Source organism: Leucoraja erinacea, chromosome 15 (assembly GCF_028641065.1).
Source record: "Leucoraja erinacea ecotype New England chromosome 15, Leri_hhj_1, whole genome shotgun sequence".
NCBI classification, from domain to species: Eukaryota; Metazoa; Chordata; class Chondrichthyes; order Rajiformes; family Rajidae; genus Leucoraja; species Leucoraja erinaceus.
In genome coordinates this window covers 8,043,265-8,068,059 of record NC_073391.1, presented here as the reverse complement: position 1 = coordinate 8,068,059, position 24,795 = coordinate 8,043,265, and the positions used below count along the sequence as shown (strand labels likewise).

At 41.3% G+C, this 24,795-nt stretch overlaps 1 protein-coding gene across 1 annotated transcript in view; it reads left to right on the top strand.

Annotated features, from left to right (window-relative positions):
* The window catches only part of LOC129703927 (inositol polyphosphate-5-phosphatase A), a 537,367-nt gene that overhangs the window by 493,662 nt on the left and 18,910 nt on the right, over positions 1-24,795 (top strand). Inside the window, exon 14 of the mRNA XM_055646645.1 lies at positions 21,230-21,341. Coding sequence (XP_055502620.1) covers positions 21,230-21,341 — 112 coding nt within the window. The remainder of the gene's footprint in view (positions 1-21,229; positions 21,342-24,795) is intronic.

The window sequence follows — 24,795 nt, the reverse complement described above, 5'->3', positions numbered from 1 at the left end:
GATCATTTAATGAAATGGCTTGCCACTACTGTTTAACAACTTGGGCTCTTCCTAAGGTGGGGTCCAGGTGGGAGGGTCTCTTGCCAGTCCTGATGTACCTCCTGACATTTATCGCACTGGGTGACCATGATTGCGAGTGTCTGGTTCTCATGGGGATTAGTTTAGTTTTGAGATACAGGGCGGAAACAGGCCCTTCGGCCCACCCAGTCCGCACTGACCAGCGATCCGTACACACCAACTATCCTAAATACACTAGGGACGATTTTACATTTACATCAAGCCAATTAACCTACATACCTGTTTGTCTTTGGAGTGTGGGAAGAAACTGAACATCTCGGCGAAAACCCACGCAGGTCACGGGGCGAACATACAAACTCCGTACAGACAGTACCCGTAGTCAGGATCGAACCTGGGTCTCTGACGCTGTGAGTCAGCTCTGCAGCACTGTGCCGCCCTTGTGGCAGCCTTCTCTTATTGAAAGTTGTTGAACTGAATATTTTAGCATGTTTCTGAGTGGAAACCATTATAATGGGGTTTCAAATGGCTTTTTAGCCAGATTCACGCTTAATCTTGGGTGAAACTAAATATGTGATAGCACCATGTGGAGCACTGGTTTAGCTCACCAAACCAAGGAATAATTCACATCTTGTGTTCTTAGTACCATGTGAACAAATCCTTTTTTTGCCCTTTAAAGGACCTGAATTTTCTCATATCTCTAGTCTGGAATTGTTCTCAATATTTTGACAACTAACTTAATGTCTTAAGTTTAGGTTACAACATAATCTTAATTTTGCATTCAATATTTATATGCTGGAGAAACTCAGCTGGTCAGGCAGCAGCTGTGGGGGCAATGGGCAGACAACGTTTTGGGTTGAGGCCCTACTTCAGACTGATTGAGTAGTGGGATAAAAGCTGAAGAAGAGAGGTGGGGATGGGGCTATGCTTGACAAGTAATAACTGGATACAAATGAGGGTTGGAACTCTTTATGTTCTGCATCCATCTCAGTATTGTGTTACTTACAGTAGCTCACTTTGCCTCGACCCTGCATTCTACCAAAATAACACACTTTTCTGCATAAACTTTCATCTTTCATGTACCTGCCCAACATGACAGCCCCTCTATATCCCCAGGTCAGTTAACCATATTTCCAAGTGTCGTATCATCTGCAAATTTTTAAATTATGCCTGTGATGAAGTCATTAACTTACAATATTTAAAAGAGTGCAGTGATGCATGACGATATTCAGACAGGAAATACGACTACAGTCCCATCCTCACTGAATGAAGTGGAAAGAAATTGCATTGATCCAGTGGCTTCCATTCCCTTGTAACGTCCCAAAGCACTGCACAGCTATCAAATTGCCTTTGAACTGCTGTGACTGTCATCCTAAAGGCAATTGTGGCATTAAGTTCTCACAGCCAGTAATGAGATAACTGACCAAGGACCCTGGATTTAGTGTTGCCGGTAGAGGATTATCGTTGACAGAGATACTAGAGGATTCATCTGCTGCCTATGGCCAGTGCCCAGGAATGTTTTACATCAGTAGGAAGGGAAGAGAGGCTTTTGGTTTAATGCATAATCTGAAAGACTACATGTCCGGCAATCTTTTGATATTAAACTGACACAGTACTTGAGACCTTTATTTTTCACCCAGAAAATAAGAATGTAAGCAATGAGCTAAGGCTAAAGCAAATGTCAATTGAGAAATGATCGGCAGTTCATTACTGGGAAAATCTTGGTCCCGCCCATACTGAATTTATTGATTACAGTGATTCACAGTTTTAATGGTCTCCTTCCAAAACCCTCGTAAATGACAAATTCATTGCAGATTCACCATGTTTACAAATCACTTAAACATATTAGGTTGGAAAACCACACATTTAAGTTTGCTGATGACTAATTTAGATTGCATTTAAATAGTGGAGATTGAAGCATTATCGTAGAATGAAATGAAAGTGACATGAATAGGCAAAACCATGGCAAGTGGATTTCAATATAGGCAAATATGAAGTTATCTACTGTGTATCTAAAGATGGTAGTTGGTGAATAGTAATATAAATGGTGATAAACTAGAAGCAATGGAGATCTAAACAACTTGTTCCTGGATTATTCAAATGTAGGTGCAAGTATAAAAGATAATCAAAAAACATAGAGTTTTTACCAGGAGCATTAGAGAAGAAGATATTGCCTGCATTCTTGCAGTTTTAGACAAAACCTCTGATCAGATCACAACTGGAGTATTGCATATTCCTGTATGCCATATCTGAGTAGTACAGCTTTGTGGCTCGTAGAGCTGCTGCCTCACAGTGCCAGAGACCCTGGATGAATCCTAACCTTTGGTGATATCTGTTTGGAGTTTGGACATTCTCCCTGTGAACACATGGATTCCGTGCGGGTGCTCCAGTTTCCCCCCACTTCCCAAGGACATGCGTGTTTGCAGGCTAACTAACTTCTGCAAGTTGCCTCTCGCATGTAGGGAATGGGTGCAAAAGTGGGATAACAGAGAACTAGTAAGAACAGATGATTCATTATCGGCGAGGATGTAGTGGGCCATTTGGCCTGTTTCCATGCTATATCTTTCAACCAGTCAATATTTTGATAGGTGCGCAAAAGATTTTAACAGAACGGTACCTGAATTCCAAAAAGTTAACTTTTAAAGAGATTTTACAGGTGCTGAGATGGACACAAAATGCTGGAGTAATTCAGAGGGACAGGCAGCATCTCTGGATAGAGGAATGGGTGACATTTCAGGTTGTGACCCATTTTCAGACAGAGTCAGGGAACAGGCAGACACGGAGATAAGGAAGGTTAATGTGTAAAAACGAGACATCAAAAGAGATGAAGCCCGAGGAAAATGTTGAATAGATCAGTTAGGAGAGGATGACAACAAAGCAAACAGACATAAAATATAATCGGGGACATTCAGTCTGGTCGGAGAACTGGGAAGGGGAGATATGGAGAGAGAGTGAAAGCTAGGTTACTTGAAATTAGGGAAGTCAATATTAATACTGCTGGAGTGTAATCTGCCCAAGCAAAATGCTCATATATCTATATCTACCGATATCTTAATATATGTAGGTGTGTTGAATAATTGGAGTGAATAAATAAAGATAGGATTAATGTAAGGTTACTGTAACTTTGTAGATGATGGTCCTTGTGGCCTGGGTGGACCAATATGTCTATTTCCAGTCTATCTCTTTGTTTCCTTTACTTGAAACCATTTTATAACAATTTTCTCAATTTGCAATATTAATATGATGACTTAAATTTGAAAAAATGTAGCATCTGATGTGTCAAAAATTAAGCAAATGTGGCATATTTTGGTTGAGCAAAATAGAATGGTCAGAAATGGCACTGCACACTGTGAGGATGTCTCTTCTAAGCATGCAAATCCCAATCTATTGCACTTCAACTTTAAGGAATATGTTTGGGGACACCAGAACCGACTGTTGAGTCTTCCCGAGGTATCGTGGGCTGAACTGAACGAAACACCAGTTAAGGGAGGTGCCCACTTGATAGCCTCAATGATATACTTGCATCTACAAGATTTGTTGTTTTTTAAGAGCTAGATAATATGTAGGTAGCTGTTTTTTGCATACAGAGTTATTTATTGGAAGTTGGTATATTTAGTTGGATAGTTAGATAATACTTTGGCTTTGGGCTTGGTTTTCTTAGTTGAGTTCTTATCCTGGAGTTGTAGCATAAGTACTTTATGTTTTAATTGTCATGAGGAAGCCATTCAACTGTAAAACAAAATGAAAATATAATATTTCTGACTGTATTGAGCTCTTGGATTTACAAAAGAACCATTAACATAAATCAATTTATGTAGAAACATAACAATTTCTACATACAAGATGCTGCAAATGCTGGAATCTGGAGTCATCCACAAACAATCTGCTGGAGGAACTCACCAGGTCCAGTTGTATCTGTGGAAGTAAAATGGACAGTCATTGGTCATTAGAATGAGTAGAATTAGGCCATTCCATCCATTCAATCATGACTGATCTATCTCCCCCTCCTAACCCCATTCTCCTGCCTTCTCCCCATAACCTCTGACACCTGTACCAATAAAAAAATCTATCTATCTCTGCCTTAAAAATATAAATTGATAGCCTCCACAGCCTTCTGTTGCAAAGAATTTCGCAGATTTACCACCATCTGACTAAAGAAATTCCTCCTCATACCCTTCATAAAATAGAGTCCTTTAATTCTGAGTCTATGACCTCTAGTTGCAGACACTCCCACTAATGAAAAAATTCCTCTCCACATCCACTCTAGCCAAGTCTTTCACTATTCTGTTTGTTTCAGAGGTCCCCCCTCATTCTTCTAAACTCCAGCGAGTACTGGCCCAGTGCCAACAAACGCTCATCACAGGTTAACCTACTCATTCCTGGGATCATTCTTGTAATGGGTCAGGTCTCTTCAACTGGACTTGTCAGATCTGACCCAAAATGTTGACTGTCCATTTCCCTCCATAGACATTGACTAACCCGCTGAGTTCCTCCAGCAGATCGTTTGTTGGTAACAAATTTTAAATACTTCAATTTTGAATATTAGCAAATTAAGTTATTGAATTTGTTTGGAAGAATCATCTTTGATTGAGATGTCTTCAATACAATTGAGCTTTCCATGATTCAGGCCCTTCCTAATCAGTCACATGAAGAGTATAATAATTATAAATAATGAGGTTGTTAAATTGAATCAGAGCTAGGACACACACAATTCATTTAAGTAATTAACTGTTCCCAGTTCTTCAGAACAAAATGCAATAAAATGAAATAAAATAAAGGTTGTCTTTAGTAAATGCTTTTCAAATATTGACATTATTTGGAATGATTATGTGAGGTCATTATTTAATATGCACTTCTGGTAGAGCAACAAATATCAAAAGCTTTTCTTTATATCAGTATTCCGGGAATAAGATGTATAATTAGTTTACTTTTCATTCAGTTTGTTCCCAACGATCACAGAAAATAAATATTGCATTTTTTCTCTTTTGATAGTTTCCTTCCAAGTTACTTTTTTGACCTATCCACACAGACCTGCAGAGTTTCGAGCATGTCTGCTAACTTGCCAGGGCAAGCATCAAGCAAGTATCAGATTATTCTTAAAACACCAAACGGTGAAGGGACAACTGTATATCATTGCTCTCTTCATCCCTGCAGTCTAGACCTGGCAAACACCCTGATGTGGGAAAGGAGCCATTCATTTAAACGCTGCGGCTGCAACTGCAATGTATTCCCCTCTGGGCACATTAGCAGTTTTAAACATAATCAATGCATAATGGGTTCATAAATAATACAACTGAGACTATTAACAAATTATAATTTAATTTTAACTGCATAAGACTAATTATTCATCACCTTGTGTTTAATGTCAACCATGGCTCTTTTTCTTCCCCTTAGATTGCTTGCAACCGTTGTATGTTAGGCAAAATGTGTTGAATATTTGGAGTAAAATTAAAATTAAAATATGATCTTTCAAATAAAATTATTCAATTGGGATCTTGATATTGTTTCGGTACACTCAGACATCTAAGTAGGTATTTTATCATTGAACACAATAGGCAACTTTCTGAGATATTATCACATCTGACAATTTCAGCTTCTGGAAACAGATTGCACACTAGGGCAATATCACAATTGTTTTAATGTTTAAAAAAGCAAGCACATTTGATCAGCTAAAAGCAGCACCAAAATAAACTGGTCTTAGATGTCGACTGTACAACGTCACTAACATGCCTCTCAATGATAAAAGATACTTGCCAAGAGCAAATTTGGAGGACGTTGCTTTGTGAATATGAGTTTATCATAAGAGATTTTGAAATATTTATTGGGAGCACAGCACAACATCATTTCCATGTCACGCCTCCCTGGCTCCAGAATGAACGCTAACATGGGAAAGCCAAATTCTGCACAAATGTGTGCAGTGTTCAATCCTGTCACAACTGACCTGATGGATGACTTCTTGAGCGTAAGCAATATGAATTTACAGCTTGTACCGCATTCTTTGAATGAAAACACAAGGCACAGGAATGTAACTTTATCTATTTCAACCAAACGATGTACAAAGCCCCATTAATTATATTACGGGAAAAAAGCAATAATCAAGGAGACAGAAGCATTGACTAGATCACAAAATACCATACATTTGTACAGTACTTTATACATCATAGAAAATTTAAGGGGCTGTGCAAGTCGACAAGATTAAAACAACATATTTTGAAGAGAATTTTGAGGGTGGGATGAGTCGGGCAAGTCAAAGAGATTTAGGAAAGCAATTTCAGAGTTAAAGGCTCCATCAGTGGTCGATTGGGAATGCAGTAGTCTACAGTGCAGAGGATGTCAGAAAAACAACATCAGAGTATATTGTTGTACTTTCTGCTGTTGGAATAACTTAAGTCACGCACAGTGTTTAAGATCCAAATACTTTATTAGCATTACAGCATAGGTAACTTCATCTTAGCAGATAACTCAAAAGTGAGGGAGAAAGGGCAGAGAAGCTTTCTGTTAAACTAGTGGGCGTAACTACAAAGTATGACTCATAACATGAGTGACACTGATCTAAATCCTCCCTCTTAAAGAATTAAATGTCAGTACAAAACCATTGACTAACTAAGGCATGCATAGCAGTTGATAATAAGCTGGAGGAAAGTCAAACATAGCCCGGGTACTTCACGGTGGGCTTGCAAACACGACCAGCACGTGTGCGATGAAGACCATCTTAACGGGATGGAACCGGTGTCTTCACTGGTGATGGAGATTCAACCAGCATTGCCGGTGATGAAACAGGGGACTGTGGCACAGCCGGAGGGTGCGTCCCCACTGGCAAAACAGCCATTCCAGAAGTGGGTTGTTGTGCTGGTGTATGCAGTTCGATGCCGCTGGACACGGACGGAAGTACACTTGTACGGTCTGGATAATATGGAGGTGGAGCTGGCTCATTCACAGGCAGGATATGTTGTCTGTTACGCCTGTAGGTGCCGCCATCATCACTGACCAATTATGAGTGTGGCTCAGAAGCAGTTCCAGAAATAACACCGATACGGTCATGGCCTTTGTCAGTTTGCAAACGAACCACCTGCCCCTAGGGTAATGGTGGCAGCAGTTTACTTGTTTTGTCATACCATTGTTTTTGAATGTCACGCTTTTGTTGTAACCTGGACTGGATTTCCAATGGTGGACCCACCTGTGGGATCAATGCCTGAACTGCCACAGGCACCGTGGCTCGGGTCTGCCTCGACAATAAAAGTTGAGCAGGTGAACCCAAAATGTGGTCGCAGGAGATGTTGCGTAAGTTGAGTAGATCCAGCAACACGTTGGAATTAGCTCTGTACAAATGTTCCATGAGCTGTTTGATACTCTTGATAGCCCGCTCAACTAGCCCATTCGACTGTGGATATTCAGGGCTGCTGGTGATGTGGCGAAAACCCCAGCATGCAGCTAACTCCTGAAGTGCTGGCTGGTAAATTGACTGCCTTTATCAGATAACAGAATGCACGGAGCTCCGTGGTCTGCAAAATGGCGAGCAAGCTTTGAAACTACCCTGTGAGAAGTGGGGCTGCTAAGAAAATCAATGTCAAACCATCCAGAATACGAATCGACAAGTACCAGGTACTGCTTGCCATGCAATTCAAATGTGTCGGTTGCCACTGTAGACCACGGGAGGGCAGGACCCGGATGCGAAAGAAGTGGTTGCTTTTGTTGATGAGGTTCCAAGCTGTTACACACTGCACAGTGGGACGCCACATTCTCGGTGATGTATTCGGCCATGCCAGGCCAGTAAACCATGTTTCTTGCCCGCAGGGCGGTGGCTTCAGCTCCTGGGTGCCCTGCATTAAAATACTTGTTGTGCAGTGAAGCAGGAACCACATCCTTATGTCCTTTTACAATAATACCATCCTGCAGCACTAGCTCAGACTGGCAAAGGTAGGCCGAACTTGCAGCGGAACGTTGTAGCGTTTGTCTGGCCAGCCGCGCTTAATGACGGAGGCGAGCGACCATAAGGTACTGTCAGCAGAAGTGAGGGCAAGCAAATCCTCCACACAGGATGAGGGAATAAAAGACACAGTCATTACAATAAAGTCATCATCCGGCGAGAACGGACCCTCACAGGTCTTCCAAGGCGCACACAAGAGAGTGTCAGCCAGGTGCATATCCCTACCACGTTTGTAGGTCAGAACAATGTCATATTTTTGAAGATGCAGCAGCATCCGCTATAGGCGCCCTGGAGAGTCGTGGATCGGTTTGTTAAAGATGCTGATCAGAGGTTGGTGGTCAATTTCAAACGTGACCGTATGTCTGAAGATAAAGTTGTTAAATTTCTTGCAGGCAAAAACAACCGCCAGCTGCTCTTTCTCAATTTGGGCGTATCGTCGTTGTGTGTCAGTCCTAGTGCACAAGGCATAGGCGACAGGTTTATTGCCGCTACCATCATTTTGAAGACATGCTGCGCCCAATCCGTGTTGTGAAACGTCAAGTCAGTGTGACTGGTCGTTTAGGATCAAAATAAGCGAGAGTAAGAGCACAGGACATCTGCTGCATAATAGTATCGAATGCCCTCTGCTGTTGCCCGTGCCAGGTCGAAGCAGTGCCTTTGTTTGTTAGCTGGTGCAACGGGACTGATATTTCACTGAAGTCAGGAATAAATTTGCTCAAGTGGTTAACTGTGCCAAGGAATCTCTGCAGACCGAGCACGTCTGTGGGTGCTGGGAGCTCATTCCAGGACCTTTGTCAGATTAGCATTGTGTTCTTTGACAGTTCGTCCCACAACGAGGATGTCATCCACTACAATGGAGCATGGGTAACCTGCAAACAACTGCTCCATAGCTTGTTGAAATACTTCACCAGCAGAGCTTATGCCAAAAGGCATGCGAAGAAATCTGTAATGCCCGAACGGTGTGTTGAAGGTGGTTAACTTGGAGTTAACTTGTGTTCCAGCGAAATCTGCCAGAATGAAATCTTGGCATCTAGTACTGTGAATACAGTTGCTTCAGCCATCTGCGCTGCTTTCTCGTCCACAGTGCGCATGGGATAGTGAGGTCGTTTAATGGCTGTGTTTAAGTCCTTAGGACAACCATAGTGGAAACCCAATCCAAGGGGTCAGCGACCGGAGCAATCACACCTAGAAACACCATTCTATTGAGTTCACTTTGAACACGGTCCCGCATAGCATGAGGAATCTTGTGAGCTGGACGGACATCTGAAATTAACTCAGCGTTAATAGTAATTGTATACTTAACAGGCAACCTTCCCAGCTTGTCGTCAAACGAAGTTTTGTATTGTGTCAGGATTTGTTGGCTAAAGTCACAGGCTGTAGTCAGATGACAAACAGAAGGGCTGAAAGAGACAAGTCCCAGGTCGTGTCATGCGTTTGGCACCCAGCAGTGACGGCACATCCTCACGAATGACATAGAAACTCAGGTTGTGGACATGCGAGTTAAGACAGCGGCATAGCTCTACTTGACCGATAGGGTGCACTGGACCTCCTGCAAATGGGAGAAGGGAGGTAGCCGTAGGAGTGACAGTCTCTTTTTTCGTAACTTTTTCAAAACAGCGAGACAGATCATGTTACACCTGGCCCCTGTGTCAACTTTCAGATAAAAATTCTTGCCATTAACGAGCAAAGTGACCTTGGGGTCCAGTTGTTTGTGCATTAAATCAGACAAGGAATGCACATTGAAGTCATAACCTTCGCTAGCAGCCTGCAAATCTGTGGAAACTGGTTGAGAGCATTCTGAGAGCAGGTTCTCATGGCCAAGTGAGTTAACAGATTGCCTTGTTTGAAATCTGTTGCTACACGAATGACAGCATCTGAAGAAATTATTCTATTTGTTACAAAATCGACATAATTTTCCATACGCAGGGCAACGGTTACGAACAGCAGCATACTGTTCAATTCAGCTCTACCCCATAGAACTGGAACTCTACCCCATGGAACTGCTGCACTACTATGCCGAGAACTATATTCTGCACTCTGTATCTTCCCCTTTGCACTATCTATGGCACTTGACTTTGACTTGATTGTATTTATCTAGAATTTTATCTGATCTGATTGAATAGACAAGAGTTAAGAGACAAGAATGTTTTTGTTGTCATATGTTCCAGAAAGAACAATGAAATTCTTACTTGCTACAGCACAGCAGAATATGTAAACATTCTACACAGTAAACAATAAAATATATGAGAAATAAAAAGTTCCGTGGGTGTATATACATACTTGCATACGTACACATAAAAAACAACCAATCAATAATAGTGCAATAATAACAACATGCAAAACAAACTTTTCACTGTCCTCGTGTACATGTGACTATTATAGATCTAAACCTAAACCATTCTGTGCAATCTCTCTAAACTTTATGGAGTTTTGTAGATAAAATCTTATTTTCCATAAACATCATCTTCAATATTAGGATGTAGATCTATTGGCCCCAGTGATTTATTGCCTTTCAGTTCCATTAATTTCCCCCAAAGTTTCTTTTCCTCTTCCGCTCCCCTGTCATATGGGGTTCCACAGGGTTCGATTCTGGGGCCCTTGCTTTTCTCGCTGTACATACTTCCTCTGGGTTCCATCCTTAGAAAGCATGGCATCTCCTTCCACTGTTATGCAGATGATACCCAGCTTTATTTGCCGCTGAGGGGGGAAGACTCCTTTTCTGTAAAATCGCTTCTGTCTTGTCTTGATGACATTAAGTCCTGGTTGGCCCTAAACTTTCTTGGATTTAATGAAAAGAAGACAGAGGTGATTTTATTTGATCCCAATGGCTGCCATGAACCTCCATTTGTTGATTTAGGTCCATTGTCAAGGTATGTGAAGCCAACAGTTGTGAACCTGGGTTTTAGGATGGACAGTGACTTTAAATTAGATCGCCAAATATGCGCGGTGGTTAAGTCCAGCTTCTTTCACCTAAGGAAGCTGGCGAAGGTGAAGCCCATTCTCGAGCGGCTGCATTTTGAGACAGTAATCCATGCCTTTATTACATCTAGGCTGGATTACTGTAACGCGCTCTATTTTGGTGTTGCTCGTTCTTCACTGGCTCGTCTCCAGTTGGTTCAGAATGCTGCTGCTCACCTTTTAACAGGGACTCGAAAGAGGGAGCACATATCGCCAATTCTGGCCTCCCTCCACTGGCTCCCGGTGCACTTTCGAGTTCATTTTAAGATACTGTTATTTGTTTTAAAATCTCTGAATGGGCTCGCCCCGCCTTACCTCTCTGAGCTGCTCCATCCATACGCTCCTGCCCGGTCCCTCTGGTCAGCTGGTCAGCTGCTCCTGGAGGTACCGAGGTCTAGTCGGAGGCTCAGAGGGGATAGAGCTTTCTCTGTTGCTGCTCCGGCACTCTGGAACACCCTGCCATTGCACATCAGACAGACCCCCTCTCTGTCCATCTTCAAATCCAGTGTTAAAACACATTTGTACTCCCTGGCTTTTGACCATGCCTGAGGCTTTGCTTCTGTTTGTGGTGTTTTTGATGTTTCTTTATTTTACATGTCTTTTCCTACTATTTCTTTTGATTGTTATTTTTGGTGTGTATTAACTTTTTTGTCAATGATTAGTGATGTACAGCACTTTGTTGCAGCTATGATTGTTTTTAAAGTGCTCTATAAATAAAATTATTATTATTATTTATTATAACCAATGATTTTTTTTCTTTTGATTTCCTGTCATTCACTTTGTGGCTGTAATTCACCATTATCTTAAGCAGGTATCCTGTGTTCTTTTCCATGAAGATAGACACAACATACTTTAACATAGACACAAAAAGCTGGAGTAACTCAGCAGGTCAGACTCTCTGGAGAAAAGGAATAGGTGATGTTTCGGGTTGAGACCCTTCTTCAGAAGAATTATTTTTCTTCAGAGATTCTGTCTGACCCGCTAAGTTTCTACAGCTTTTTGTGTCTATCTTTGGTTTAAACCAGCATCTGCTGTTCCTTCCTACATAATTTTATAACATTTTCTGTCATTGCCTTATTCGCCAATGTAATTGCTTTGAGCAGTTGACACAAGAGAAATGATGTCATGCCCACTTTCTAATGTAACCCATAATGCAATTTCATTCTGGTGACCAGGCAGAGAGTCTCACAGCAGATCTTTGTCAGCATGAATCATGTCTGTGCTTCATGCCAAAAAGGTGCATGAGGATACCCCTAACTTGGCTTGAGAATTCACTGAGAGCTTTATTTAAAATTGCATTCCCTGAACTGATCACTTTCGTCTGAAAGTAAGTGTTAGTCAAAACTAAACACATCCTTGACAACTCCAACTATAAGCAATAAAGCAGAGGGGGTATCTTTTTTAATTTGTGAATATCAGTAATGAATAAGACAGATGAGGTTGTGAATGAAGACTTCTTCAGGAAGGGCAAACATGCAAGTAATTGTTGCATTATCAAGCAATTCATTAATTACGGTATTGACTCTGGAAGGTTGTAAAGTGACATTGTTTAAAAGTGATTTTTTTTGCCATTGTACACGCCCTTTGGTGAAGTTTGCATTCTGATAAGCATTCAGGAATACTAATCTTGAGAAATTAATCAGCATGCTAGAGTGACCTGCACATGTTTTTCATTGTATTAGGTTGCCATGTAACCTGCAGGGATATACAAGATGTGCACATAGAGCAGGACATCCCAGGGTAGTTTACATTGGGGTTAATGAAATCTTGTCCAGGACTTCTCATTTGCAGGCTCACCTTTTATTTTGTTGCCTTGTTAGCAAATTTTAAGTGACGTGGTTACTGGTCAATGAGATCATTGAATGTTGTTAATTATAAGTCAGTCTCTATTTCACATTTCTCTCATTACGTAAAAATTCATATCACAGTAACAGCATTGGTGCATAAAATTTAGCTCTTGCTGGCTTTTATGAAAGGCATGTTTTCAGCTTATGTCGACAGAAGGGATCCAGAATATACTGTAGTAAACCTACCTTGTAATTTTGATCTGATATGCAGTGTAGTGATTCAAGTAATATTTGCACTACTTGTCCTTTACTCCTGCAGCCTGATTGACCCCATTTTCTTCTAAAACCTTTGACCCTATTGTTAGCTTGGTCACCATGGTGTTATTGTAACATTTGCAAGTAGCAGCTGTTTAACACATTGTATTTTAACTGTAATGTTTGCAGTGCTGTGTTTACCATACTGATTATTTTTTTTCAAATGAGTTACACGTCTCTTAGTTTATTCTGCAAGAAAGCTGCCATTGGACATGTTTATATCATAATGCAAGGCTATTAATATAACCACAGAAAAGAATCCCCTTAAAAAAAAATAAGAGATCTTATTAACATGAAAGCAATGAATTACCATTTTAAAAATACATTATTCCAGCTTTCAATTCAAAGGCCCTTTGTACTTGCAACTAAGCATTATTTATTCAGGTGCAATGTCAATTTTGAAGCAAGTTTCATCTACTTTGGTAGTTTTACAACAAAATTAAGAAGCAGGTTTATAGTTTTAAATAATCTTGTTGGCTTTTACAAAGCATTTCTTATTTTTCTTTAATGTGTAATAGTTTAAACTCAATGTCCCAGTTCACAAGGAGGTATTATCTTTGAATGTATTCGCACATTGATTTTAACATTGTCATTAGCTGTCCCTGATTCACTGCAATGCTAATGTTATGCTGCAGGCAGGGATTCTCTCTGGTGAAACCACTACAGTTCATCGTGGGAGATTTGAAATGAAACCGGGAAGTAGATTTTCACTGTCAAACCTGCAGATCCTACAGAAATTCATTCTTGGTTCCTTGCACAAAATGGGTGTGTAGAGTAGTGGTCAGGTGTTGCACCCAATTTCCAAATTCAGCTCCATTGAAGTCAACAGAATTGAATGGTGCAAGCTGAATATAATATGTCCACTCCACATGCTCGACTCTCTGAAGTTCTTATGTTCCTCCCAATCCATCATGATTATGATTGGATGGTACGGTGGTACAGCGGTAAAGTGGCTGCCTTACAGCGCCAGAGACCCGGGTTCAATTCTGACTACAGGTGCTGTCTGTACGGAGTTTGTACGTTCTCCCCATGATGTGCGTGGGTTTTCTCCGGGTGCTTTGGTTTCATCCCACATTCCAAAGACGTACAGGTGTGTAGGTTAATTGGCTTCGGTAACAATTGTAGACTGTCCCTAGTGTGTAGGATGGTGCTAGTGTATGGGGATTGCTAGTCGGCTTGGGTTAGGTGGGCCGAAGTCTTTCATCCAATTTTTTTGATTGTGCATAGTAACTGAAAGTTTGGTTGCAGGAGGATGAGTAGAATCTCTCTGAACCCGTAGCCATTGTTACCAATATGGCAGGGATTGGCACCTGTTTGTAGCAATAGAATCGTATTCATAAGAATTTCTTCGTACAGTGTTAAGGAAATATGTGCTGTGGAGTTTAAAATAAGCTTAACCTAGTGTAAAGCAATATTGCATCCATTTTGGGGCATATTAATGCCCGACAGGAAAGTCAATTGTTGACCTTCCAGCAGGAATTTTGTTAATACCAGAATCACATTTCAAGCTTAATATTCCCCCAATAACATTGAATAGTTCCACACCTTGTACTCAACTCCAGTATGATTTACAACCTCACTGCTCTGAAAAAGTACCAGTTCAATTGATTCAAGAATGATCAGCTTTTACTAAAAATCATAAACCACAAATCAAAGTGCAGGAGGAACTGTACTCACTCTCTCCATTTAAACATTATTCAGCTTTCCTTTTTCTCCACCAAAATGGGTAACCTCAGATTTCCAACATTATATATCCATCTGCTAAATGGCCTGTCCCACTTTCCCGAGTTCCTCACGAATTCCCCCGAGTTTTCCCCTTGATTCAAACTCGGAGAATGTCCGTAGCGAGTCCGTAGGAGGCCGTAGGAGTCCGTAGATATATCGTAACGGCTCGTTATGCCAGCCATAGGTACTCGGGGCATCAGGTAACTCGGGACGTTTTTTCCAGCATGCCAAAAAAGTCCACGAGTAAAAAGATAGTCGGGAGGAGGAGTTCGTAAATCACAAAAGTCTTGATTTTTTTTTTAAGGTCCTTTCAACACGGCAAAGGACTCGGGAAAGTGGGACAGGCCCTTAAATCTTTTCCCACTAACTTAACCCATCAATATCTCTTTGCAGGTGCTTCCTCACAATTTGGTTTCCTTGCTATCTTTGTACTTTCATCAACTTTGGCTGCAATTCACTTAGTCCTGACCATTAATATCAATGATAAAAAGCTGAGGTCCCAGCACAGATCTGTATCTCTTCCTAATAGTTTAATGGATGGAAGGTGGGTTATAAAGCCTCTACTTTTATCCCACTGCAATTTTGAAAACCTTGTCCATGAAAATATGTTAGTAGCAGCCTTCCAACTGTTTAGTTTAGTCTGCTCTTAAAAATAGCAGAGTCAGGGGATATGAGGAGAAGGCAGGAATTGGGGATTCCTGATCATACTGATTGGGGATGATCAGCCATGATCACATTCAATGGCGGCGCTGACTCGAAGGGCCAAATGGCCTACTCCTGCACCTATTGTCTATTGCTCAGATTATTTATTGTCACGTGTACCGAGGTACAGTGAAAAGATTTGTTGCGTGCTAACCAGCCAGCGGAAAGACCATACATGATTACAATCGAGCCATTCACAGTGTGCAGATACATGATAAGGGAATAACTTTCAGTGCAAGGTAAAATCAGTAAAGTCTGATACAAGATAGTCTGAGGGTCCCCGATGAGAAAGATTGCTCTCTGGTTGCAGTAGGACTGATCACAAATGATCAATTTGCATAGAATTCTAAAGGACTCAGGTTAGTGTGCATGCTCTGAAAAAGAAGCACAAGTTGAACTTGCTTTCTTTCAGTGACTGATGAACAAGGACCCCCAGATCTCTTTGTACTTCCCCTTTTCCCAACTTGACATCATTCAGATAATAATCTGCCTTCCTGTTTTTGCCACCAAAGTGGATAACCTCACATTTATCCACATTAAACTGCATCTGCCATGCACCTGCCCACTCACCCAACCTGTCCAAGTCACCCTGCATCCTCATAGTATCTGCCTCACAGTTCATACTGCCACCCAGCTTTGTGTCATCTGCAAATTTGCTAATGTTTTTTTGACTTTGGACTTTGCTTTCTATTTGCAACCCCAAACTAACCTAGGTCCACAATATCTGTCCCTTCTCCTCCAATTTGTTCTGAAAGTTGTATTCAGCTCAAGGTAAACGTCTCATGACATAGATGCGCTTTTCACCTTAATTGAATTGAATTGAATAAGTTTATTGGCCAAGTATTCACATACAATGAATTTGCCTTGGTGCTCTGCCCACACGTGACAACATGATATACAGTCACAGTTAAGAATGATACATAAAACATTAAAACATTAAAATAAAGCATTATTGATTAAACATGTGAATTAAATAAAATACCAGAGCAAAAGGAGGCTACAGATTTTTGGTTATTGAGTAGAGCTACTACTTGCGGAAAAAAGCTGTTTTTATGTCTGGCTGTGGCAGCTTTGACAGCCCAGAGTCGCCTTCCAGAGGGCCTTCCATAAAGAACCACAACAACAATGTAGCATCTTTAAAATAGCAAAACAAGATTTAACACCAAGCCGTACAAGGGGATATCACAGCAAATTACAATACTAATGCTCTACAAACAAGGCAATATGCTGGTGAATCTCCCTCTCAAAATCCTTCACATTCTTCCTGTACTGTGGAGACCAGAACTACAAATACTCCAAATATGGTTCTAACTTTCCATCTTTTATTTTCAGTATCCCGACTGATGAATGCCTTGTTTATCACCCTATCTGCATGTTGTTACTTTCATAGAGCTATGCACTTGTCCCCCAAGATCCCAAGTGCCTACCAATTACATTACTGATTAACTCCCAAACTCCCAGTGTCCGCACCAGACTCTTGTCCAGATGGATTACGCTCTGCAATTTCCACCGCCCCCCCCCCCAATATTTCCCACTGAATTTAAAATTGTGTATCCAATCTACCAAATGACCATGAAACCTATATGCTGAAATATTCTGAACAAGCGACTTTGTCCAACTTTTACTAAAGTCCAGGTATGCAACATTCACGGCCTTACCCTCAGCAATCATTTTTGTCACCTCCTCGAAAATCTCAGTAATTTGTAAAATAGGACCTCTCCTGCACAAAGATATGCAGACTAACCCGAATAAATCCAAGCTTTTGCAGATCTGAGTAGATTTTATACCTAAGAAACTGATCCGATAACCTCAACTACTGATGTAATTGCTGGATTATTCGAATTCCCCTTTTTAAATAAAAGGAGCAACGTTGGTTATTCTTTATGGCAAAACAGAGCAACAGCACCTCGTATCCGCTTGGGTAGCTTACAACCCAACAGTATGAACATTGAATAATCCAATTTTAGGTTAGCCTCCTCCCCCTTTTATTCCCTGTGCCACATCTGGGTGTTTTTCACATTATTCCACCTCCCTTTCCCCTTCTCCCTCTGTCCTTCCACATATATCCCAACCTCTGAGTTTACACTTAATTTCTCTTCTCTCTTTATCTTACGCAGTTTTGTTTCTTTTTCATCTCTCGCTTTGGTCCACCCAAATCAACATCTACCCCCCACCACCAACCACCCTCCCCTGTATCCACACCTCTCACTTTCCCGGCCCTGTTCCCACCCCTGTCACATCTCATCCAGCTTGTTCCCTCCTACTGCCATCAGTCAATCTGTCCGAAGAAGCATCCTGTCCTAAAACGTAATCTTTCCATGTCCTCCAGATGTTGTCCGACCCGCTGAGTTACTCTGGTGCTTTATGGTTTTTTTGGAGGACTTTATTCTCTGGAGAGTAGGAGACAGAAGTGTGACCTGACATCGATATATAAAATCATGAGAGGCATTTGTTGTGTGAATGCACTTCCCGTGGAAGAGAAACCAAAAACCAGATGCCCGAGGCTCAAGTTAGGAAGGGAAAGATTTAAAAGCAACCTGAGTACAACTTTTTTACACCGAGTGTGGTGTGTATATGGAACGAGCTATCAGAGAAAGTGGTTGAGGCGGATGCAACAACACTATATAAAATACATTTGGACAGTTACATGGGTTGGAAACAGGGCCGGCCTTAGGAGGTGTGGGGCCCAATTGGGAACAATTTTGGTGAGCCCCAAGTTCCCAGCCAAGGTCTGTAGAATCATAGAAATACAAATAAAGTCTATTATAGACTTCATATCTCTATGGTAGAAAGGAAAGTAATCAAAATGTGCGCTTAAAAAGTGCCTGCGAGTTAATGGACCAAATAGATCTAAGCTACATTTTAATATAAAATTGCATACATGTAAGCCTACAAGTAACAACCAAAATGTGTAGATCACCTCTGAAAAGTACATAATTACAATACCACTTGTTTTAGTGACTGTGACATGAAAAAAAAATTAACCAGATCCTGGAAAACCAATAACTGTTGGAGAAAATACAGTCCAGGCATTAAATTTTGGGCTTCAGCCCCATCCTACCCTTTGGGCTTCTACCCTATCTAAACTTAGTTGTCTGTGTGTGTGTCTTGGTTGTGTGTGTGTTAGTTGTCTGTGTGTTATGTGTGTGTGGGAGAGAAGGGTTCAAGTTCAAGTTCAAGTGAGTTTATTGTCATGTGTCCCTGTATAGGACAATTAAATTCTTGCTTTGCTTAAGCACACAGAAAATAGTAGGCATTTACTACAAAACAGATAAATGTGTCCATATACCATGATATAAATATATACACACATGAATAAATAAACTGATAAAGTGCAAATAGCAGAAAGTGGTTATTAATAATCAGAGTTTTGGCCGAGCCAGGTTTAATAGCCTGATGGCTGTGGGGAAGCAGCTATTAGAGAGGGAAGGGAGGGAGGGAGAGAAGGGAGGAAGGAGAGAAGAGAGTGAGGGAAGTAAAGAAAAGAGAAAGAAGAGAGGGATGGAAAGGGAGAAGGGAAAAGAGAGAGAGGAAGGAGAGAAAGAAGGGAGGGACGGAAGGAGAGAAGGAAAAAGAGAGAGAGGGAGGGAGGGAGGGAAGGGAAGAAGGGAAGGGAGGGAGGCAAGGGAAAGAGAGGAGAGGGCCGGCGGCAAGAGCGGATGCCGGGGTCTGGGCGGACGGGTGTGAGCTGAGGCCGAGGTTTGTAAACGTTGCTCCAACCCCTGGCCCAGCGATCCCTGTATTGTTCACTGCGTCTCCCCGGGGAAAGAGAGGGGTGGAGCCGGGGCTGAATGTGTGAAGCACGGCGACTGGAGGGGTGGGAGCGCTGCCCTGGGACCGTGAGGGAATGACCCACCTCCCCCTTCTCCATCCCCCCCTCCCTGTCAACCCCTTTCTTCCCCCCTCCACCCCCCTAGATCTACCCCAGCCGAGAGTACATTACTCCAAAGCAAAGCTGAGATATTAAAGAATAGACACAAAATGCAGTGGGTCGGGCGGCATTTCTGGGCACGAGGAGAAGGTGTGTGTTCCCCCCCCCCTTTCTTTTAGTAACCATCGGGTTTTTTTCCCTTCGGAAAAAATTCTTCAGGTTTTCAGGAAATTCTTCGGATTTTTTTTTTTTCCCCTTACCACTTTTTCGATAGCTGCCATTACCCGTTTGATGTCATCCTTCGCCCTGCTCCTCAAAGCTACCCCAGGTCTCGGCCCGCCTCGAACCGATCTGCCGGACATGCTGTGTGTGTGTGTGTGTGTGTGTGTGTGTGTGTGTGTGTGTGTGTGTGTGTGTGTGTGTGTGTGTGTGTGTGTGTGTGTGTGTGTGTGTGTGTGTGTGTGTGTGTGTGTGTTTTGTTTGGCGGAGACTGAGGGGAGAAGCGCCGGCACCAAGAGCGAGCGAACGTGCGGACAGACGGACGAAAGCAACGCTGGTTCAGTTATCCCTCTCGCAGTGTTGCGGGGGAACAGTTGCGGAGCTCTAGGATCTTTTGATTACTAGCGCGGGGCCCCCTTAGGTGCGGGGCCCAATTGGGAGCAATCGGTCCAATCGGCTTATGGCCGGCCCTGGTTGGAAAGGTTCAGAGGGATATGTGTCTAATGGGAGCAAATGGGACTTGTTTGCAGAGGAATCTTAGTCACCATTGACCATGTTCGGCCTAAAGATCTGTTTCTGTGCTGTATAACTTGAAGTTGAAAGCAAAATAATGGAAATCAAAACCTGGCTGTTTTCCGTGGTTACATAATGTGGCAATGAAATGGCCACAATTTCCAGTCTGGGTGCTATGAAGCTCTGTGCTGCGGCATCACATTCAACTTCGAACCCTGAGCTTCATCTAACTTCTTTTTCAAACCAGCCAAAGTCTGAAGAAGGGTCTCGTCTCGAAACATCACCTATTCCTTCTATCCAGAGGTCTTGCTTGTTAACATTGAGGCCCCAGCACAAACGCTGTTACTTACGCTGTGTTACGCTGTGTCTTACTTCAATGTAGAAAAAACATTCTCTGTTCTACTGTTGGTTCAAAAAACCTTGTGCAGCAAACAGATTGATCCATGGGGCTTCAACAGATGTCAACAACTTTCTTAACCCACAGCAGACTATCTCAAATCTTGAGGATACTGTGGCACAGCCAGTAGAGCTGCTGTCTCACTGCATCAGAGACCTGAGCTTGGGTGTTGTCTGTGTGGAATTTGCACGTTATTCCTGTGACCCCCATGAGTTACCTCTGGATGTGCAGGTTTTGTTTCATATCCCAAAGAAATATGATCTAATGGGCCACTGTAAAATATCCTGATTGTGTAAGCAAGTGGTAGCATTTCAGGAAGATTTTTAAGAATATGGGAACAATTTTTAATTTAAAAAAGAGATTAATGTCAAATTTGTGTAAATGGGTGATTAATGTTCAGTGCAGGAACAGTGTGCTATAGGGCCTTTTCCTGTGCTGTCTCGCTGTGTGACTTTATGACAAAGGTGGATGATTGCAAATCCTGTTTTAAAAGGTATTGGAAGAGTTTCTGAGGGGGCTTGGTTAGTTGCATAAAACACTCGGGTAATTAACAACAGTAGGAGAAGTATAACTGCTTTTCATGGCACAAAAATAAAAAAATAACAAACCATGCTTAGCACTTTGCTAAATGCTCCAATAATTAATTAAAAGATATTGTCATATTTTACCTATACCATTCCTTTTTCATTTGGGAACATAAATACCATAGACAATATTTAACTACACAGTCTTTCATTTTCTCCTTTATAATTATTTCTTCCCAATAAAAACAGTAAATTATCCTGGTTTCTCTTTTCCAGCTATCCGTACAGTGAAGACTCAAATCAGGGAAAGCAATACATGAATACAAGGTGTCCCTCATGGTGTGATCGGATTCTTTTGTCACATTTGGCATGGGATCTTATTCATAAGGTAAGTAGCTAACCCAAACTTCCATTAATACTGGGTCAATGGAAGAATAAACATTTAGCTGGTTTAACTGCAAGTTTCACGTGTCATACTAGTCTGTGCATAGAATTACAGATCACAGTTTTATAGATCTTCATCCTCCTCACTAGCCATATATTGCATATCATATGGAAAAGTTTCGAGGGAGTTGTGGTAATCGGTTAATGCTATTGTGCTTTGTAGATATCATGTCTTAAGGAATAGGAGTAGAATTAGGCCATTCAACCCATCATGTCTACTCCGCCATTCAATCATGGCTGATCTATCTCCCCCTCCTAACCCCATTCTCCTGCCTTCTCCGCATCACCCCTTGCCACCTGTACTAATCAATAATCTTATCTATCTCCGCCTTAAAAATATCCACTGACTTGGCCTCCACAGCCTTCTGTGGCAAAGAATTCCACAGATTCACCACCCTCTGACTAAAGAAATTTCTCATAATTTCTTTCCTAAAAGAACATCCTTTAATTCTGAGGCTCTGACCTCTTGTCCTAGACTCTCCCACTAGTGGAAACATCCACCCACATCCACTCTATCCAAGCCTTTCACTATTCTGTATTTCAGAGGTCTCCCCTCATTCTTCTAAACCCCCGCGAGTACAGGCCCACTGCCGCCAAATGCTCATCGTAGGTTAACCTACTCATTCCTGGAATCATTCTTGTAAATCTCCTCTGGACCCTTTCCAGAGTCAGCACATCCTTCCTCAGATATGGTGCCCAAAATAGCTCACAATATTCCAAATGTGGTCTTACCAGTGCCCAATAGAGCCTCTGTGCGAAATTAAACTGCTAATAAAGGAAAGTGATCAAAGGGTATCAGGGATGACTATTTCAATCTACATACAAGTTGTCAGCTGTATCCTCCCTAGGTGAAAGAGCAAAATTAAGACTTTACATATCGACTGGTCTTTACTTCAGCAGAAATGTGTTACATGGACACAGTTGGAATCCAGGTGACTCCTGATGCTGACTGAATGTCTGGTGAATGTTACACTGATCATGCATTTATTGTCTGACTAAATACTGAATCAGTGTACAACCTTTGCCAAATGCAAATTATAGGAACAGCACCTCATATTTTGCTTGGGCAGCTTACAACCCAGCATCTGAATATTGATTTATCTAACTTCAGATAACCCTTGAATCCCCTCTCCCTCCATCCTTCCCCCATCCTAGTCGTTGTACTAGTTTCACTGTCGACCTGGTGAGTTTCAGGTTTCACCTCGCCTACAGCTAACAATGGCCTGTTTCCGTTACATTGTTACTTTTATGTAGATCTTTGATTCATTTGTTCTATATCTCTCTTTATCGCCGTCTATATCTCTCGTTTCCCTTTCCCCTGGCTCTCAGCTGAAGAAGGGTCTTGACTCGAAACGTAACCTATTCCTGTTCTCCAGAGATGCTCTGACCCGCTGAGTTACTCCAGCTTTTAGTGTCTATCTTCGGTTTAAACCGGCATCTACAGTTCCTTCCGACATACTTTAATTTTGTTTTCTCTTATCTAGTTGCTCTTACTTTCAATTGCCTGCAGTTTTGTGATTCCCTCAATGAAATGTCTTATGCCTCCATCATCCTACAGGGAATATAATTCAGATACATTGCGCTAACCTCTCGCAAACAACCTGCCTGTAACTGTTTGAAAAGCTACAGCCAAGTGCCAAATGGCCACTGCGACTAAGATTCAATTTCAGTGTTTATTAAGACTTTAATTTGCAATTTATGTTAGCTATCCATTCACAAGACATCTCTATGGTTCAGAGAACTGAAGCTCTATTATGCTCCATCATCAAGTGAAGGGAAACCAGGTGAATTGATGCTACTTGGCAGTCCCAACAAATCCCATGAATTTCTGCAAGGCACATAAACTGATTAACTATCTGAATACTATCATTTTGCAGCCAAATGTCAGTTTTTGAGAAGGCAGTAATGTATTAACAACAGACCCGTTTTGCATTCTGATGAAACATAGGTTGCCCCACCACCATTTCCCACAAAAATTCAGAATTACTAATTTGAGAGAGGATGAGAAAAGCAGACTGCAGCTGCACATTTTGGCTCCATAAGTCTTTTCTAATGTAAACATATATATGATTTGCATCTTATGTCACCTTATATCACTCTGATGGAATATGTAAAAAATATATAGTTTTAATTCTATAAATATTATATTATCTTTGCATTCTTGCCTATGGGGTAACAAGGAACATTTTGAGTTGGTAAGCCTGGTTGTCAGAGTGATCACAGAAAAAATAGCCCATTTCCTTTATCATAATTACTTTTTGCATATCTTTCATTCATTGTTCTTTATTTTTCCACATCATCGTTTTCATCTCGCTTTTCCCTAACTAGTCTGAAGAAGGGTCTCGACCCGAAACATCACCCATTCATTTACTCCTGCCTGTCCTGCGGAGTTACTCCAGCTTTTTGTGTCTATCTTTGGTTTAAACCAACATCTGCAGTTCCTTCCTACACATAGAATATAATAATCTGGGCATGGCAAGGAATGTTTGCCATACGTAATTCTCCCCATGTCTTTCACCCTCTGGCAGGATCATATTTCTGCAGCTTTGATCCGAAAACTTCAATTGTGAACCAGTATCACCTTTGTCTTGCTATGAACCAAGAATAAACCATCCAGCAGCAGTAAATCTGGTCACTACAACAGGCCTGTGTTCAGTAACATTATCACTGCATCTGATGTCAAGTAAAGATAGTAGATGGACACAAAATGCTGGAGTAACTCAGTTGTACAGGCAGCATCTCTGGAGAGAAGGAATGGGTGACATTTTGGGTTGAGACCCTTCTTCAGACTAGTCAGGGGAAAGGGAAACGATATCGGCAATGATGTAGAGAGATAAAGAACAATGAATGAAATAATTGAAAAAAAGTAATGATGTTAAAGGAAACAGGCTGTTGTTAGCTGGTAGCATTGCTAGCAAAGATAGCAAATGTTTTCAGACCATAATCCCAGTTTAACTTTCCATTTTCCAAATTTTACTCTTCATCACAATTGCAAATAAAAAAACAAATATTTATTTGATGTACAACGTGAATTTTCATGCTGATTTTGAAATTAATATTGTCACTATTGAGATAGCAATAGATAATTTTTGGGGTTTTTCAGTTCTTACTTTGTTAGTGAATTTATATAATTTTTCTGTTATAAATGGACCTTTAAAGCATATGAGAATATAATAGCTTTTACTCAGTGACCATATCCTCAACGCTTTTCCTCAATGTGTGTTAGGTATTAAAATATAGTTTTTTAATACCTGATAGATTTCATTTAATACACTGAATGACAATTTATTTCAAATGCAATTAATTTCTCTCAGTGCGTTTCGGTGGCATTCTATAATTGTTTATTGGGGATTCATATAAAATATAGTTTGATGAGGGACACATACCAAACTAAAAGC